Source organism: Cyrtonyx montezumae, unplaced genomic scaffold (genome assembly GCF_038088225.1).
Source record: "Cyrtonyx montezumae isolate F1298 unplaced genomic scaffold, pur_monq_1.0 scaffold_12, whole genome shotgun sequence".
Taxonomy (NCBI): domain Eukaryota; kingdom Metazoa; phylum Chordata; class Aves; order Galliformes; family Odontophoridae; genus Cyrtonyx; species Cyrtonyx montezumae.
Genome location: NW_027071848.1, coordinates 11189531 through 11205274, shown reverse-complemented (window position 1 = coordinate 11205274; position 15744 = coordinate 11189531). Strand labels below are relative to the sequence as shown.

At 39.2% G+C, this 15744-nt stretch overlaps 2 protein-coding genes across 2 annotated transcripts in view; both read left to right on the top strand.

Annotated features, from left to right (window-relative positions):
• Positions 1-342: 342 nt before the first annotated feature.
• Positions 343-6893, top strand: LOC136044816 (stromelysin-1-like). The gene is made up of 10 exons (XM_065730344.1): positions 343-485; positions 637-875; positions 1319-1467; positions 1563-1694; positions 2550-2711; positions 3275-3470; positions 4589-4722; positions 5260-5419; positions 6263-6366; positions 6563-6893. Exons 1-10 carry the CDS (start codon positions 381-383, stop codon positions 6661-6663), a joined length of 1482 nt encoding a protein of 493 aa, XP_065586416.1. The 5' UTR covers positions 343-380; the 3' UTR covers positions 6664-6893.
• Positions 6894-12775: 5882 nt separating this feature from the next.
• The window catches only part of LOC136044815 (stromelysin-1-like), a 10547-nt gene continuing 7578 nt past the window's right edge, over positions 12776-15744 (top strand). Inside the window, exons 1-6 of the mRNA XM_065730343.1 lie at positions 12776-12877; positions 13715-13956; positions 14043-14191; positions 15130-15255; positions 15448-15609; positions 15740-15744. The exon at positions 15740-15744 is cut by the window's right edge and continues 152 nt beyond it. Of these exons, the coding sequence (XP_065586415.1) occupies positions 12776-12877; positions 13715-13956; positions 14043-14191; positions 15130-15255; positions 15448-15609; positions 15740-15744 (786 nt within the window). The remainder of the gene's footprint in view (positions 12878-13714; positions 13957-14042; positions 14192-15129; positions 15256-15447; positions 15610-15739) is intronic.

Here is a 15744-nt window from a genome sequence, read left to right as displayed (position 1 = left end):
GGTGTCCTTCCCTTCAGCACCTCTGAAAAATGAGGTAATTTTTATCCAGGTGATTAGTTACAAAGTTAGATACTTGCAAGATTAAAATACAGGTCCAGTTTAGGAATGAAGGGGAAAAAAGAGTACTATCCAGTAATATGATTGCAAAATCACGGGTTTTCACGGAAGGTAAACGGTCATGTGTTAGCCTGCTTCTAAAACAAAATTTGTTTTCTGTGTTTCTGTGGGAAATCAGAGGATGTTATTAACTGAGTCATGCAGCTGTTGACTTTAGCAAGCAGGCAAATGATATAAATAGAGAAGCACTAGTGAGCCTTGGACAAAAGAAGTGGTTGAGAGTTCTTCTTGAGAGGGCTCTGTCCCAGGACAGAGAGGCAGAGATGGAACTGAAGATGCTTGCTTTCCTGGGGTTACTGTGTATTTCATGTTCTTGTGCTCTGCCAGTGACTCCAGAAACTGAAAATGAAGATACGCAATTTGCTCGGGTAAAGTCTATAGACAAAACGTAGAAAACCATTTATTGAGAAAAATACATATAATGATGATGTGTTAGCAATGCAAAATATTATACTAACAACTCTTTGACTTTGAAAAGAACTATTTATGCTCTAAACTGTTGCTTTTCCTTCCCAACAGAAATATCTGGAAAGCTTTTATGATTTCAAAGAAGATAAACACTTTAAATCAAAGAATCTTGATCACATGGCTGACAAAATCCGAGAAATGCAGTCGTTCTTTGGGCTGGAGGTGACCGGGGAGCTGAATCATAAGACAATGGACATGATGAAGCAGCCCAGATGTGGAATACCAGATGTCCGCTCATACAGTACCTTCCCGCGGAACCCTAGGTGGAAGAAGGAAGATGTAACATATCGGTAACACACATTAAAGCATGTTTCCCTGTGCATCAGTTTTGAGTCTGCCAAACAGAAGAAATGCCAGCGGGTTCTTTACTCCCGTATTCTCACAAAAACCTCATTCAGGGTGGCAGGGCCAAGAACCTGGAGAGCATTTGTGTCTTTTACTTTAGACTTCCAAATACTGATAAAAGAGACCAGAATAGGGGCCTAAAATGGTTTATTAAGAGCATACTAAATGATTTAATTAGTGGGTAGAAGGAATACAACTAAGAATAACTGCTGGGATTTCTGGAAGGTCTAAAAGAAAACTTTGAAATCTACCCATTACAGCAGATATCTGGAAAATAAACAATCCAACACATAAATAATAACAATCAGTGCTTAAAATATTTGACCTCACTGCTTTGTGCATAGCCATAGTTCTGGTTGCTTTAAATTCCTTCTGTGTTGTTTTACAGGATTTTGAACTACACTCCTGACATGCTGCAAGCTGATGTGGATGAAGCAATCGCAAATGCCTTTCAGCTCTGGAGCAGTATCACCCCTTTGAGGTTCATCAGGCTCTATAGTGGTGATGCAGATATAATGATCTCCTTTGCTTCCGGATGTAAGGGACTCCTTTGCTGAGAAATGAAAACTATTTGTCACTTTTTGTTGCCAAGCTGATGAAAAATTTCACTTGTTTTTACTTTTTTATTTTAGTTCATGGCGACTTCTATTCCTTTGACGGTCCAGGAGGAACGCTGGCTCATGCTTATCCTCCAAGCAGTGGAATAGGAGGAGATGCCCACTTTGATGAAGATGAAAACTGGACCAAGTTTACCACCTACAGTGGTAAGTTGCCTTAAAAATTGCATTTCTTATTTTTTTGTTAGATAGTGTTTGTCTTGAAGACACTGTGAAGTATAAGGTACTATGGCAGAAATTCCCCCATTTTCTGAGATGTAACGTATCACTGTAACTTAGTAAAATGACTGTGCATTTTCTGACCAATGCTGCAGTCATGACAGTCCTCTGAAATTAGTTTATGAAACGTAACTGCATCTCCAGTGAAGAAGAAGAAATTAACATGAAATAGCAATTGGGAAATCATGACATCGTAAGGCAGGGAATTTGGGCTATTAGAGAATGACCTTAATATCTGTAATAGTGAGCTCTTGATATATATACTTTTTAATAATATTATTTAAAAGGATGTAAACCTTTACATTCTGCAAAGAAGTAATAAGTTTGTGAATTTGCTGGTAAGTATAATTATGAGATTTTCTGGTGTCCAGCGATGTCCAGGCATGATATCAGAGCCCACATGCTACTGGCCTTCCTGCAGTAGTCATTAACTGAATTCCATGCCACTTATGATGCCTAAAATATGAACAGATGATTAAAATATTCTCATCCAATTTTCAGTCTTTGTTAACATTAAAGAATCTTCCATTCTTCATTGGCAGGAAAATTTCTGTAGCAAGCAATGTCCTCCAATTGTCTCCCTTGTGAGCAACAAACAATTATAATTGAAACTCATTTCTTCTCCAAGATTTTAGAGAACTTCCTAACTGAAACATAGTTAAAATTTCCTGCTTTATTAATAGCAAGAATGATATATCACAGGTCAGAAGATAGAATGTGTACCTCACTGTTGTGAAGAAATCTTGTTTAGTGACTGTTCTCTGTGCTGGAATTTATTTTTAGGATACAATTTATTCCTTGTTGCTGCTCATGAGTTGGGCCACTCACTGGGTCTTGCTCATTCCAATGTCTTTGGTGCCTTGATGTATCCCATATATATGGCCAAGGATACAAGAAACTACAGGCTTCATCAGGATGATATTGATGGCATTCAGGCCCTCTATGGTAAGCAAGGAGTATAATTTTTGTTGGCCAATAGATAAGCATCTACAATAAATTTTACTCAACAGCTGTAAAGTACTTATTTCTACTGCAGGAAAGATATTGAGTTTTAATTTCCTGATTACATTCTGTGCAAATCTCTCAGTGTCTTTGTGGCTAAAAGACAATATTTACAACATGAAATCTGTGGACTGTGTCCATGCCAGTAGAACAAAATGTTTAAGCTTTCTTTAAAGCTACCAGAGGAGCAGCCTGTAACTGTAGTATTAACTCTCTTACCAACCATAAGAGGATGATCATATGCATGACTGCTATTTGAAAATCGATTTTGCTCTACATAAATCCCTGTGCAAATGCAGTTTCAGTTAGCAATAACTTGTCAAGGTAAAACCACACAAGACACCATTGTAATGTTTATCAACACAGATAGCCAACTTAAATTACCCAGCTCCCACTGGCATTAGCTTACTAGTTGAGTACATTTGGCTCAGTGGGATAAACTCTGAAGTTCTGCAATGCAAAACTCTAACTCATCATCCAACTTCACGTTTTTCTGTTTCCCAAAGGACCCCCAAGGGAATCTCCCGCATTTCCTCCACAAGAACCAACTGAAATGACACCTGCAGAAGTACCAACTCAAATGTCACCCCGGGAAGAACCAACAGAAATGGTACCCACAAAAAGACCAGAGGACTGTGACCCTCATTTGACTTTTGATGCTATCACTACTCTCCGTGGAGAAATTCTGTTCTTCAAAGGCAGGTAAGCAATTTCATTTCCACCAGCACCTTCTTCCAAGGCTCACAAAGGTAGAATATAAAGTTCATTTCAAGGAATTTATCTTCCTTTGGTTACAAGGGAAAATATTACTTTCTGAAAGTATTAAAGCAGCTTTGCAAATTTTTACTAGCCTAGCAAGTGTTGGGTGAGTAATATGGTTTACTGACAGGTGAGTAAACTGTTGCAAGCCATCATCCATCATCACTGTTACAGTTGTGTAAGGCTGAATAATCCCAGCATCACTCCTCAGCCTGCAGCTACTTCATACACAGCACTTTCCTCAACCCACCAGTCCAGGTTTGGGTCACTGAACTGTGAAAGGTGCCACTGCTGTCTCTTAACAACACTCGGATCAAGGTGTACACAGTGAACTTGTGCCCAGGTACTGCTTGTAAAGAGTCTCTGCCATTAGATATTCCCTCTTTTTCTGTATGTTCTGACACGGAGCACTGTAGTAGGGGATTGGCAGTGCACTTCCACTCTTGACAAAGGGGACAGCATCTCAGGCCTAGGGTTCCATACACTTCTTGGCTTGATGACTGTTTCAGTAGAATAAATTTCCTTTGATGAAGTGTGTCTGATTCATCTTCTAAAGCATGTGATGAAGAACTGTGGCTTAAAAAAAAGGAGAGGAGGGAGGAATTCCTCCTTACTTTGAGTTTTAATATATTTCTTCCAAGAATGTTCGGTGAATTTTAGAAATCAAATTAAAATTAAGAACAGAGCTGTGCCAGCCCACATGGTGCAAAAGCTTTAGTCATCAGCATTACCATAGGCATCATGCGTTAATGGGAAGCCACTGGAGTGTTGGAGTAGTCTGTAGGGCAAGCAGCTCTAGGTAGTACTGCATGAGCGAATGTGTTGTACAAGATCACCTCCAGAGATTTCTTCAACCTCAACCATTCTGTGATACCAGAGTAACCAGTGGTGAAGGGAAAGTATCTATGGGCCAAGTGAAGCACTCCATTCCAGAAGGGGTAATGGCTTTGCACAGCAGTGAGAACTGATTCAGCATCCAAACAGTAGCATTTTAAGTATATATCTGTGCCCCTAATAGTGAAATATGAACAATGAAACACTGTTAATTTTGTTTCTATCAGCTATGTCTGGCGCAAAAGTCCCTACTTCTCAGAAATTGAGCATGACACCATCTCCACATTCTGGCCATCATTGGCAGCCGGCGTTGACGCCGCTTATGAGGTTGACAAGAAGGATCGAGTGATCTTTTTTAAAGGTATTTCTCTTACGTTTCCATCTGTCCTTCTTATGAATTTGTAAAGTTGTAGTACTACTAGCCTGTATATGTTTGAGCATGTTATGTGATAATAACATAGGTAATATAATAATAATAGCATATATTATTAATGTTTAAACCCATTTTAACTTTCAAAACACTATTAATGTCATTAATGATGATCCCAGCAGCCCCTTTTTTGCTAGTGAGACAGAAGATCATAACTGAGACAAAACTCATTACCTGCATTGCTATTTAAATATATTTTAAAGGTGCCAAATATTCCTAAACACATGTTGAACTTTAGTCATTGGATGTTATAATATTATAATGGGTGTTAAAAATGAAAAATCCAACATCCAGTATCTGAATAATTCAAAGCTGTGTGCGCTCTAAATGGACATGTTCTCATCTGGATATATAAGTTGCTCAGGGATCTTTACTACACAGAAAGCTTTGATTAAATGTTCTGGGACTTTTATAAGAAGTTCAGCCTCTTCAGGACTCCCTACTAATATTTTCTGTTCTTCTTGACAGACAACCAGTACTGGGCTGTCAGTGGCTACAGAATAGAGCCAGGTTTCCCCAAGCCTATTCAGAACCTGGGCTTTCCCAGGAGAGTTAGGAAAATAGACGCAGCTGTTCATGATCAAAATACCAAGAAAACCTATATCTTTGTTGGCAACAAGTATTGGAGGTAAGGCTAATTTCTCTCTTGTGCAGTAGATAATCAAGACAGGTTTTTTTATTTTTTTTATATCAAGCTACATAAGAATTTATATAGTAAATTTTTGACCTTTTGTCAGCCTTTTTAGCCAATATAATACTACAATAAAAGACAATTATTTGTATCTTTTCTGGCAAAAAGTTTGTGAAGATAAAGTAGACATCTATTTGCTATTATCAGTTTGTGATTAAGAAACACAAGCAAATGAGCATTATTTATCTATTAGAAAGCATTATTACATGAAAGTGGTACAAAATTTAGTACAAAAAGCCAATGTGAGTAGGCTTTGTCATGTCTCTCATTTAGGATCACTTAAGCAGCAGATGCACTCTCTGAAATTTATAAGTGAAGAACCTACCAAGAGAGCTATGAGAGGAGACCAAAATATTTGATTTTTAAAGAAACAGTTCAGTGAAGCAGTAATATTTACCCTAATAATATAATTAGAACCATACTATCCTGTTAAACCAAAATTTACATCCACTCATGAAGTCAGTTCTTAGGCTGGATACTGTCAAAATTAATTATTCAACTTGAATGAAGAGTTAAGTTCATTACTCAGCATGAGCACCAACCAGCTTTGTTATCAGTCTCAGGGAATAGAGTTGAGCTATTTAGTCTTATGCTCTGAAAACACTCTTGGTCGTAACAGTAAAGTTATGAATTTTACACAGGATTTATACAGTTCAGTGAGTTCTTATAAAGACGTGATTGATTAACTCTCTGTAAGAGTAGGCTTATTTAGTAAATATTCACCTGGTTTTACCACTGATTCTTACACTCTTTCTTCTATTCATCAATTTCTTTGTGCAGTTTTGATGAAAATACCCAATCAATGGAAAGGGGATATCCAAGGAAAATAGCAGCTGACTTCCAAGGAATTGGCCACATGGTTGATGCTGCCCTTCAGAAAAATGGTAAGTAAATACAAATGGAATTAAAAGCAAAATAGAAGACCATCAACCAGTGCAAACATATATATATATATATATATATGTATATGTTTCAAGTATATATACACATGAAATATTTTTAATCCCCCAGGAAAAAAAAATGATAGCAATAAGTGAAAAAAAAATACTAATTTGCTATTATTTTACCTTCTAATCCCAGGACATTTCTACTTTTTCCATGGATCAAACCAGTATGAGGTCGACATCAAGAACAAGAAATTTGTCCGTAAAATGAAGAGCAACAGTTGGTTTGATTGCTAGAAATGTCAAACAGCAATGCAAGGTTGCATTTGCTCCAAAAATGGTTTTTTTTTCATGTTCTTTGACTATAACCAATATCATTCAACTGTTATTGTGCATCTGAGTCTGAAATTATGGCATTTGAAGGATCTAATTTAAAATTTTAATAATGTAAAACAATGTACAGTTTTAATTTATTTTTCCAAGTATTTATTAATCAAGCTAGTTTTGAGTAATAAAAGTATTTTGCTGGAGAATAGTTGTTTGTGTGTTCTGGTTCAGTTCTCTGATGACAGTGGTCCCAGGATAACTGCACACAAGCCTGAACAGAGCCAGGACCCCATTGCCACTTTCAGAAGTGCTCAGGCTCTGTAGCAAGGAAGCTGAAGAGAATCTGAAGCTTTTAAGCTGTTTTGAGGCACAATGAGAAATGACCTGCTGGATAGACTGGGTAAAGGAATGTACTCAGGAAAGTTTTAGTGGGACAGAAGAACTAGAAACAGATCCCACAGAAGAATCCATTCAGCAGCATTGGTAAGGGCTCTGGTAGATAAGTCCTCACCTATCTGACCTCATGGCATGGAGGAAGACAGGTGAGGGCAAGAATGGTAATGGCTCCCTAATTGGTGGAAGGGGAACATGAAAATAAGTTGAGGACACATGCTTTAGTGCTGCTTTAGGGTGGGCAGAATTGGGAGGTTGGTATGGCAGGATGAAAGTAATTGGATAAAATTGCTGGGTAACCGGTTTGGGGTTAGAGATGGCCTGCAGACAGGATGAGACACAATGGTATGGTCACTGGATAATCATCAGGGAGTAAGAGGATTATTTGATTATTCCTACTGAGTTGTGACCATGTGCCATGCTCCCAGTGCTGGATGGGAACCACTGCAAGAACCACTTCCCATAGCAAAAAAGCTGAAGTTATAAGGCAAAAAACAGAATTTTCATGTAACCACTGGAGATGACTCTTCTGGAGGAAGAGCAGTAAGGTACAAACAAAGCACACACACTTCCCCCTCTTGACTTATTTGGGTAGCAGCATGAACATCCCTGTAGCCTCCTCCACACACAGTCTATCATGTTGTGACATGTATTCCCTTGGCAAAGACACTAACCCCCACGAACAAGTACTGTGATCAATTTGCAGTGTATGCACAAGTAAAACAGTGAAATGTCAGACTGAAATTTTACTCACTTCTCAGAGTGAGCAGAAAGAGTCATAACCCTCCTTCTGCTAGTCCAAACTAGTGAGATTCTAGGCTGTTCAATCAGCCAGCCAGTAGCCCGTGCAGTGATGCCATAATTCCACTCTTGTCCTGAGTCTGATCTGTGTGAAGAGTCATCAGGTCAGCCTGATTTCTCTCCATTATTGATTGAGAGCTGTGAAAATCCAGCTTGCTGAAGAAAGATGTCCTTGGGGCACAACAGGCCTCAGCACAGTAGTATAGCTGTGCTGAAGATCCCTATTATACAGCTCTACTTATATGTAGCTCTGAAATTTGCTTTTTCAAGGCATCCACATTGCTAATGAGTGATACGTCAGTTGCTAAAATACCTGTTGGGCTGTAAGAAATCTTTGCTGATGTTCATCTTCTTGAAGGGATTTGATCTCATCTCCTTAAACACTGCTCTGATGGTGTGATTGTGTGAGCAAGCCAGCTCTTCTGAACCACTCCTTCTTCTCTGGCAGAACAGGCACAGGCAGCAAGAGTGGATGGGAATGGCTGATGAGGACAGTCTTCCAGTTGCTGCTGTTCAAAATCTCTTATTTGCCATGTTCTGCTCCGTGTGTGAAATGTGTGATGCTACTTGAGCACTGCTGAAACGGGACTATAAATTAAGCTAGGGGAGGAACTAAGCTGTGAATCTCAGCCTGTTTTAAAAGTCTGTTAGGAGCTGACTGGCTCAGCATTGCCACAAGGGCTGCAGTGCACCAGCATGAAGCCATGAGCTGACAAGTGGGTGAGCTCACCCAGCAGGAGCCCAGGGAGGGCAGAGACACAGTGCAGATGGTGTTGCCAACAGTTTGTGCTGTGTACACAGCCTGCACAGAAGAAACGTCTGTCCAAGGACATTAGGTGCCTCCAGGGTGAAGCAGGGATCTTATGAGTGCTTCTTGTGCATAAAGAGTGGAGTTAACTCCCTCTCATTTTGGAAGTGCCTACACACGTTGATATCCTAATGAGATGCCTACATGCATACCGAGGTTACCTTCAGGAATCAGGCCTTTAGGCCCTGTTTGTTGGCTGAGTATTGAATGGGGTGAAAGGGGAACCAAAACGACCACATCAGCAATGGAGGGGCAGAACACTGATAGCGTTGATGACTCACCATTGCCATTATACATGCATAATATATATAATATATAGAGAATGCTCTTCTTTAAGACTGGTACAATTTTTTAGTTATCACCTCAACAAGACAGCTAACTGAAAGTAAAATACTGACCTCACCCCCAGGTGTTATTTAGCTTAAACTGCTTGTTTCTGAAAAATGAATGGTAACTACTTTGCTGTAAATGATAATCCAGAAAGTTCCCTGTGTTTTTGCCTGATCAGGACCATAAATGGAAGAAGACGGGGAATGATTTTTACCCTTACTGAGGAGCTGGTGAGTAGCATTAAGTGTAGACTTTTCCATCTGTATTCCTGCTTTCACAACATCCTAAATCTTGGCCAAAAAAAAATCTATTTGAGAAAAGCAAGAAAATTCCTGGAAAATGATATAATAATAAGTAACTGATTGTTTTGGAAACAGGAGTGCAGGAGCTGCCTGTTTGCACTTAGTTAGCAAGTGAAACTTTCTTGTTGCTATGATTTCTTTATAACTCATAAATGGTGGCTGGCATTAAGGGCATAGGATACCCTCATACATATAATTTCAATAAGAATTTCTGAGTATATGGACTTTCTCTGGAGTCTGAGACCAAGCACGTAAAAAAAGAGATGCACAGAAACTTCACCTCTCAAATTCTTGACTGTACAAGTGTCGTCTGACACAACCTATTGTACATCAAAAGTCACATGAAAACATCTTAATGACTTTAGTGACAGCTTTATAAGACCCTTAAAGAGTATTAGGTGGATGAGGTAATAGCAGTGCATGAAGCAATGGGTTCGAGACCTAGCTCTCTCACAGGCCCTAAGCCTACAGCTGGAAGATTGGTTTAGTCTTACCAGCAGCAGCTGACATTTGTTGCTTTTTGGGAAGGGAATAGACTGTAACACACAGAAGTCTTTGGAGGTGTTGTGACAAGGATCTTCCCACGGCAGAACTGCTTTTCCTCTTCTTGAGGAAGTGTGATTTTCAACACTGTTGTCATGGTTGCAGAGTTGATTATGGAAATATCTGTCTAATGCTGTCCTCTGTGGCTAGCATTTCAGATCTTCTTGGGCAGGTTTTCCATATAAAGCAAGTGTCCACTCACAAACAGACAGCACTGCTACAATCACAGAGAAAATGAAGATGAATTAAGCTTTAAGGAGGCCCTGACTCAGCACTGAACCAGAAGAGGGACCTGGGTGAAAGTTGACCAGAGCAAGAGGAGTCCTGTTGGTTAATCAGCATTACTGTGATGAAAACAGGTGACTGTAATATAAAAAAAAAAAGCTGAAGTTGGTCAAACATTCATCTTTATCAGTAATATGTTATTTCTGAGACAGCATAGGGCTTGTAGCAGAGCTAGGCAGGAGCATAGCACTGCTCAGCAGCAGCATAGGCTGAGGCTGCTCAGAGCCATCCTAGGCAAAAGATTGACTTTGAAAGAGGGAAAAAAAGAGTCAAGAGAGATTGTCCTTTTTGAAGGTTTGAAAGGAAGAGAACATAACTTTCACACTCACTTCTTCAAGCCAGAACATGAGATTTTCATTATATATTAAACTACTTCTGGATGAAGCCTCCTCAAAAAGACAACTTCAAAGGAGATCAGTGTTGATTTTTCTTCATAAGACCTATTCTAGATAATTGAAAGATGTTTGAATTGGTGATTGATCTCTTGTGGGTAATGGTGAACAGTGAGAAAGTGTTGCCAGAGTAGCAAAAGGATGTATTTGAGAGGGATACTAGTCAGAAGATTGTGTAAATCTCACTAATACCCCTCTAGATCATCCCAACTTCCTCTAGTGGCCCTCCCATAGGATAGAAAGAATAGTGAAGAATATCTATACCAAGTTTTACACGTCAGAAAGTTACATCTGTGCACCACAACCATGGAGACACTGTACACACAGAAACACCCTGAATGCTTGGAGAGAAGTTGCATCTCATGTGGGAAGTGAAAAACGTTGCAAGGCTTCAGTGGGTTAGTTTGCAAGTACTAAAAGCTATTTCCACAGGTGATACTGTGGGTGTGGAAGCTGCATAGGAGAACATCACACTCAATTTATAGATTCATCTCACCCACACAGTGCGGCACAGCTAGCAGAGTATAAGCAGAGTTATTGAAAGCTGCCTGTATGAGTTCTCTTGCAGTTCTCTTCCTGAAAGTAGCCCATTTGTCCCAGTTCAGTGTCATTCCCCGAGTATGTCCATCTACTTCCAGGACTGAGGAGAACTTTCCTCCAATGTAAATGTTTCAATGTCTGCTCTCAGGGCAACAATTTAGCCCGTGGTGACCAGGCTCCTCCTGCTGAGCCCCACCACCTGCCCTCTTGCTTTCACCTTGTCCAGGATCTGTCTGCATTCCATCTGAAGACGTTGCGTTCTGCTCTTCAAAATGCTCTCCACAACTCCCTGCAGGAAGAGATGAGTTCAGTGAGTATCAGAAATATGTAGGTTGCTCTGAAAGTAATGTCCCTTATTTTTTTTTTCCCTTGGAAAATGCAACAGATACAAAGAAAACAATAACTACTTGATAGAACAAATTCTCAACTACAAAACACTATTTTTCAGCATATTCACCACAATTAGCCATACCTTTTCACCTGCAATGAACAAGAGCCTAGATGCCATGCTCATTAATATCTGCATAACTGTCCAGAACGTGGCTTGTCTTTCACATCATCACTGCTGAAACATGCCACCCACCACCTCACTGAGCTCACGTCCACTGTTTGGTCTCCATAAGCATACAGCAAGTACTGATGATTGTCAACGGGTGCCATTTTTTCCTCACAGAGGAATTGCACACATCTGAGTCTCAGCCTTTCTTACTAGCAGTACATGCAGACAGAAAGAGAAGTTCCTCCTCTGAAGAGGCAAATCATCTAGAGGAGCTCACACTAGAAAACCTCAGTGCTTTTTAAATCTGAAAATCAGTAGACAGGTAAAAGACTGTGAAATAGGAAGGCAACTGACAACATACTGGTGCTGAGCACTCCTGAATAAAAGTGGCATGCAGACACGTCAGCCCAATTTTTATAAAAAGCTTAGCTTGACTTTGCTGAAAAAAGTATTTTCATTTCCTTGCAGGGTTTTTGTATTTTCACACAGACAAAAAGAAGTTCAATCCAGGAGAGAACTGTAACAAAGAAAAACTGCAAAAAGCACCGCTTCTGCGAACAGTACATTGCAGTGCTGATCCTCTACTTTTGAAAGAGTCTTCCCAAGGAAGAAATGAAGGTTCTACAATAATCTCCAAAAGTAGATGCTCCCATACAGGCAGCATGAAAAATAAATAAATCAATAAATAAAATAAATAAAATAAAATAAAACAAATAAAAAATTGTTCTCTACAGTTCATTAACATTGTGTTGTTTTGGGTGGTTTTTTGTGGGTTTTTTTTGTTTGTTTGTTTGTTTTGTTTTGCTTTGTTCTGTTCTGTTTTGTTAAAGTGCTTCAACTTTATATGGAAAATGTTAAAGTGACAAGCATTAAGTTTTGGAAAAAAAGGCCACAGTTTAATAACTACAAGATTAATGATCTTGTTAAAAAGAACTATGTGTCAATTATCACCTCATTAATAATATTTCCATGTTGCAAAACCTCCAAAAGGGCGGAACCGGATGAAGGCCAGCACCAATCTTTTTATGTTAAAATTATTGTTTTGCATATATTCTGTTGCTAACTTGAGGTTATGAGAAGCAGTGAGTCAGAGTGGAAGCTTCATAAAGCAAATGAGAGCTATATAAAAGTGAAGCAGGTGTGTGACATACTACAAAGAAAACATTTCTAGGGGCAAGTGAAAAAGAGAATGAAGAACCTTCCATTTCTCCTGCTATTATGTGCAGTGCATTCTCATGCTTTTCCTGCACATACAAGGCAAAAGAAAGAAGAAGGCATGCAGCTTATCCAGGTGAGAAAGACAGACCTCTGGGACTGAGATCTCTAGCAACTGTCAAGAATCCATTGCAGTCTCTGGCATAATGCTTATATATAGCAACTGGGGAGCTGCTATACATTGCAATAGGTACTGCAAATTCCTTTGGAATGAATAACATGATTATTTCTCAGAGTGGACCTCCATTATGTTCTGTGATGGCAAAAGCTTCTTTAATCTTGACTCGTCCCTGTTTTATTTTTTGTAGAGAGCAATTATAACTGATGATGCATTTACTACACCAGTGATGAATTGATTCTACAAATAATTGAACATCTGAGTCAGTGTGCATTTGATTGGTAGTCAAGCAGAAAGGTAGTTATTTTTGTGACTTCTGGTATTCTGAGATGCAGCTCTTCATAAGACTCACATTCTATTTTTATTTATTTTTTCCAAATTATTGCTCTAAAAATATGAATGTATAGGATAGTACTACTTAAATTTTCTTTTTTTAAGAAAAAGAACCTTTCTTTTTTTTCTCTTCTTCTTTTTTTTTAAAGGACTCTAAGTAACCCTGGAACACAGGGTAGGTAGAGGATACACTACCAGAAAATATTCAATTTATTCAACAAATAATGAATCAGAATGTATTCTGAGTAAAGCACAAGGCATTTGTAGTCATAATATAATCTATAATAAGAACTCACTAAGAGAAAAACATCCATACACTCTTCAGCAAGCTCTGTTACCCATGCTCTCAAGGAACATAAAATATCAAATAAAGTATCAAACAGGTCTGAAGTATTAGTATAACTTTTAAGAACTTCAAAGGTAAACGTATTTCACTGTCTTAAAATATCTTGTTTTCATTAGAAGTACTTGGAAAATTACTACGGCTTTAAGAAAGATGGAGAATCTTTCATTCTGAAAAGTAACAGTGCAATGGTTAAGAAAATAAAAGAAATGCAGGAATTCTTTGGGCTGGAGGTGACGGGGAGACCAGATTCCAGCACTCTGGACCTAGTGCAGAAACGTCGCTGTGGATTCCCAGATGTAGCTGGGTTCTCCACCTTTGCAGGAGAGCCAAAGTGGGCAAAACAAGTTCTGACATACAGGTAATTATAATAGAATCATTAATGTAAAGACAGTGTGTTATGAAGCTAAGCTGAATGCAGTTGTTTTTCTATTTTGTATTTTCAAGGATATTAAACTACACTCCAGACTTAAGCCAAGCAGATGTCAGTGCAGCAATCAAGAAAGCATTCAGCATTTGGAGCAGTGTGACCCCACTGAAATTCATCAAGAAGGACAGAGGTGATGCAGACATAATGATCTCCTTTGCAATTGGAGGTAAAAGTCTACACAACCATAATGAGTTATTGCCCAGCTACTGACAGGGTGAAGCAATTGTTATAGTGGGGATTCTTGAAGATGTCTGGGGGAAGATTCAGGGGGAGATGAAAATGAGGGAGAAAGTAAATGCAGTGAGTTAAAACATTTTACTGAATATATATCTAACATTTGTTAACAATGTATATAAACCTCAGGAGGCTTATGGCTTTTGGAGTATACTCACACACAGAGCACCATGGTATAGGTAACTCTAGTACAATCCCAGGATTAGTCATGGGCTTTATGTGAGCTAAATAAGTTCTAGACATACTCAAGGCTTGTATTTTTGGCATTGTCCTCAGGGCAGTTTTACCAGCAGCCTTACCAGCAGCCTTCCCTCCTTTCATGAGCAGTCATGCACACATGCACTTCCCTAGTCAGTTCCTCTCTTCCCACCCAAATATACCTAGCCATATATCCAGGCACTGCACATAACCCTTAAGTCAATGTTCATAAATCCTTCTCTGGAGTTGACCTTCAAGAGCTCTCCAGAGAAGGGATTACAGTCTCCCCATGACCTTCCTTCTGCCATCAACACATCAGTTACTGCTCGGGGCAGGGTCAGATAATAACTACCTGAGGGTTGCTGACACAGAGCTTGGGAAGACTTTAACTTATGAGCAGAAAAGAGAATGTATTTCAAACAAAACCATGTCTCCCTCCTCTTTCTTCACGGAATAAATACATAAATGTCTACCCGTGTCTTGATAAGGCCAAGTTTTCACTTCTGATACATTTGTTTACCCTTTGCAAAATTGATCTTTTAGTAAATCGTTGTCAAAAGGAATCTTGAATGTTTATGAAATGAGCAGACTAGAAAGCTCTGTGCTTGACTGAAGTCTATTACCTCACTTGCTGTAGCCTCCAGTTAGCTGTCTGTTGGACTCACTCCTCAGGTCACAACGACTTCATCCCCTTTGATGGCCCAGGAGGGTCTGTTGCTCATGCCTACGCACCCGGCAAGGACTTTGGTGGAGACACACACTTTGATGAGGATGAAACCTGGACCAAAAGCACAGCAGGTAGGAAATTCAGCTCTCATAGCCCATCCACAAAGAGGAAGTACATGAAATGAAATCTGTCTCCTCCCCTCCCCACCCCTCCCCTCCCCTCCCCTCCAGTAGTTCTGAAAGCAATTCTTAGGGCCTGCACATTCTAAATTACAAATGAAAAGACATGTATCTCCTTTTATGCCTTTTGTTTGTTGTTGACAGGTGTAAACCTATTTTATGTGGCTGCCCATGAGTTTGGACATTCACTTGGACTTTTCCATTCCAAAGACCCTGATGCTCTAATGTACCCAGTTTATAGGAAATTCAACTCTTCAGTCTTCCCTCTTCGTCAGGATGATATTAATGGCATTCAGTCCCTTTATGGTAATTCCCAATTATTTATCAGCTATTGCTTGCAATTTCAAACTCTTTGGAATACCTTTCAGTAACTTGCATACTGAATATGTATGAATGAACTCGCATTTTAATATCTTCCACAAACTGGTTCCTTTAGGACCT

Excerpts from the sequence above, each read along its gene's own strand:
- LOC136044816 (XM_065730344.1), top strand. The coding sequence starts at position 381 with ATGGAACTGAAGATGCTTGCTTTCCTGGGGTTACTGTGTATTTCATGT. Across the intron at positions 1,468-1,562 it reads GATCTCCTTTGCTTCCGGAT|TTCATGGCGACTTCTATTCC; the intron begins GTAAGGGACTCC and ends TTTTTATTTTAG. Across the intron at positions 1,695-2,549 it reads CAAGTTTACCACCTACAGTG|GATACAATTTATTCCTTGTT; the intron begins GTAAGTTGCCTT and ends ATTTATTTTTAG.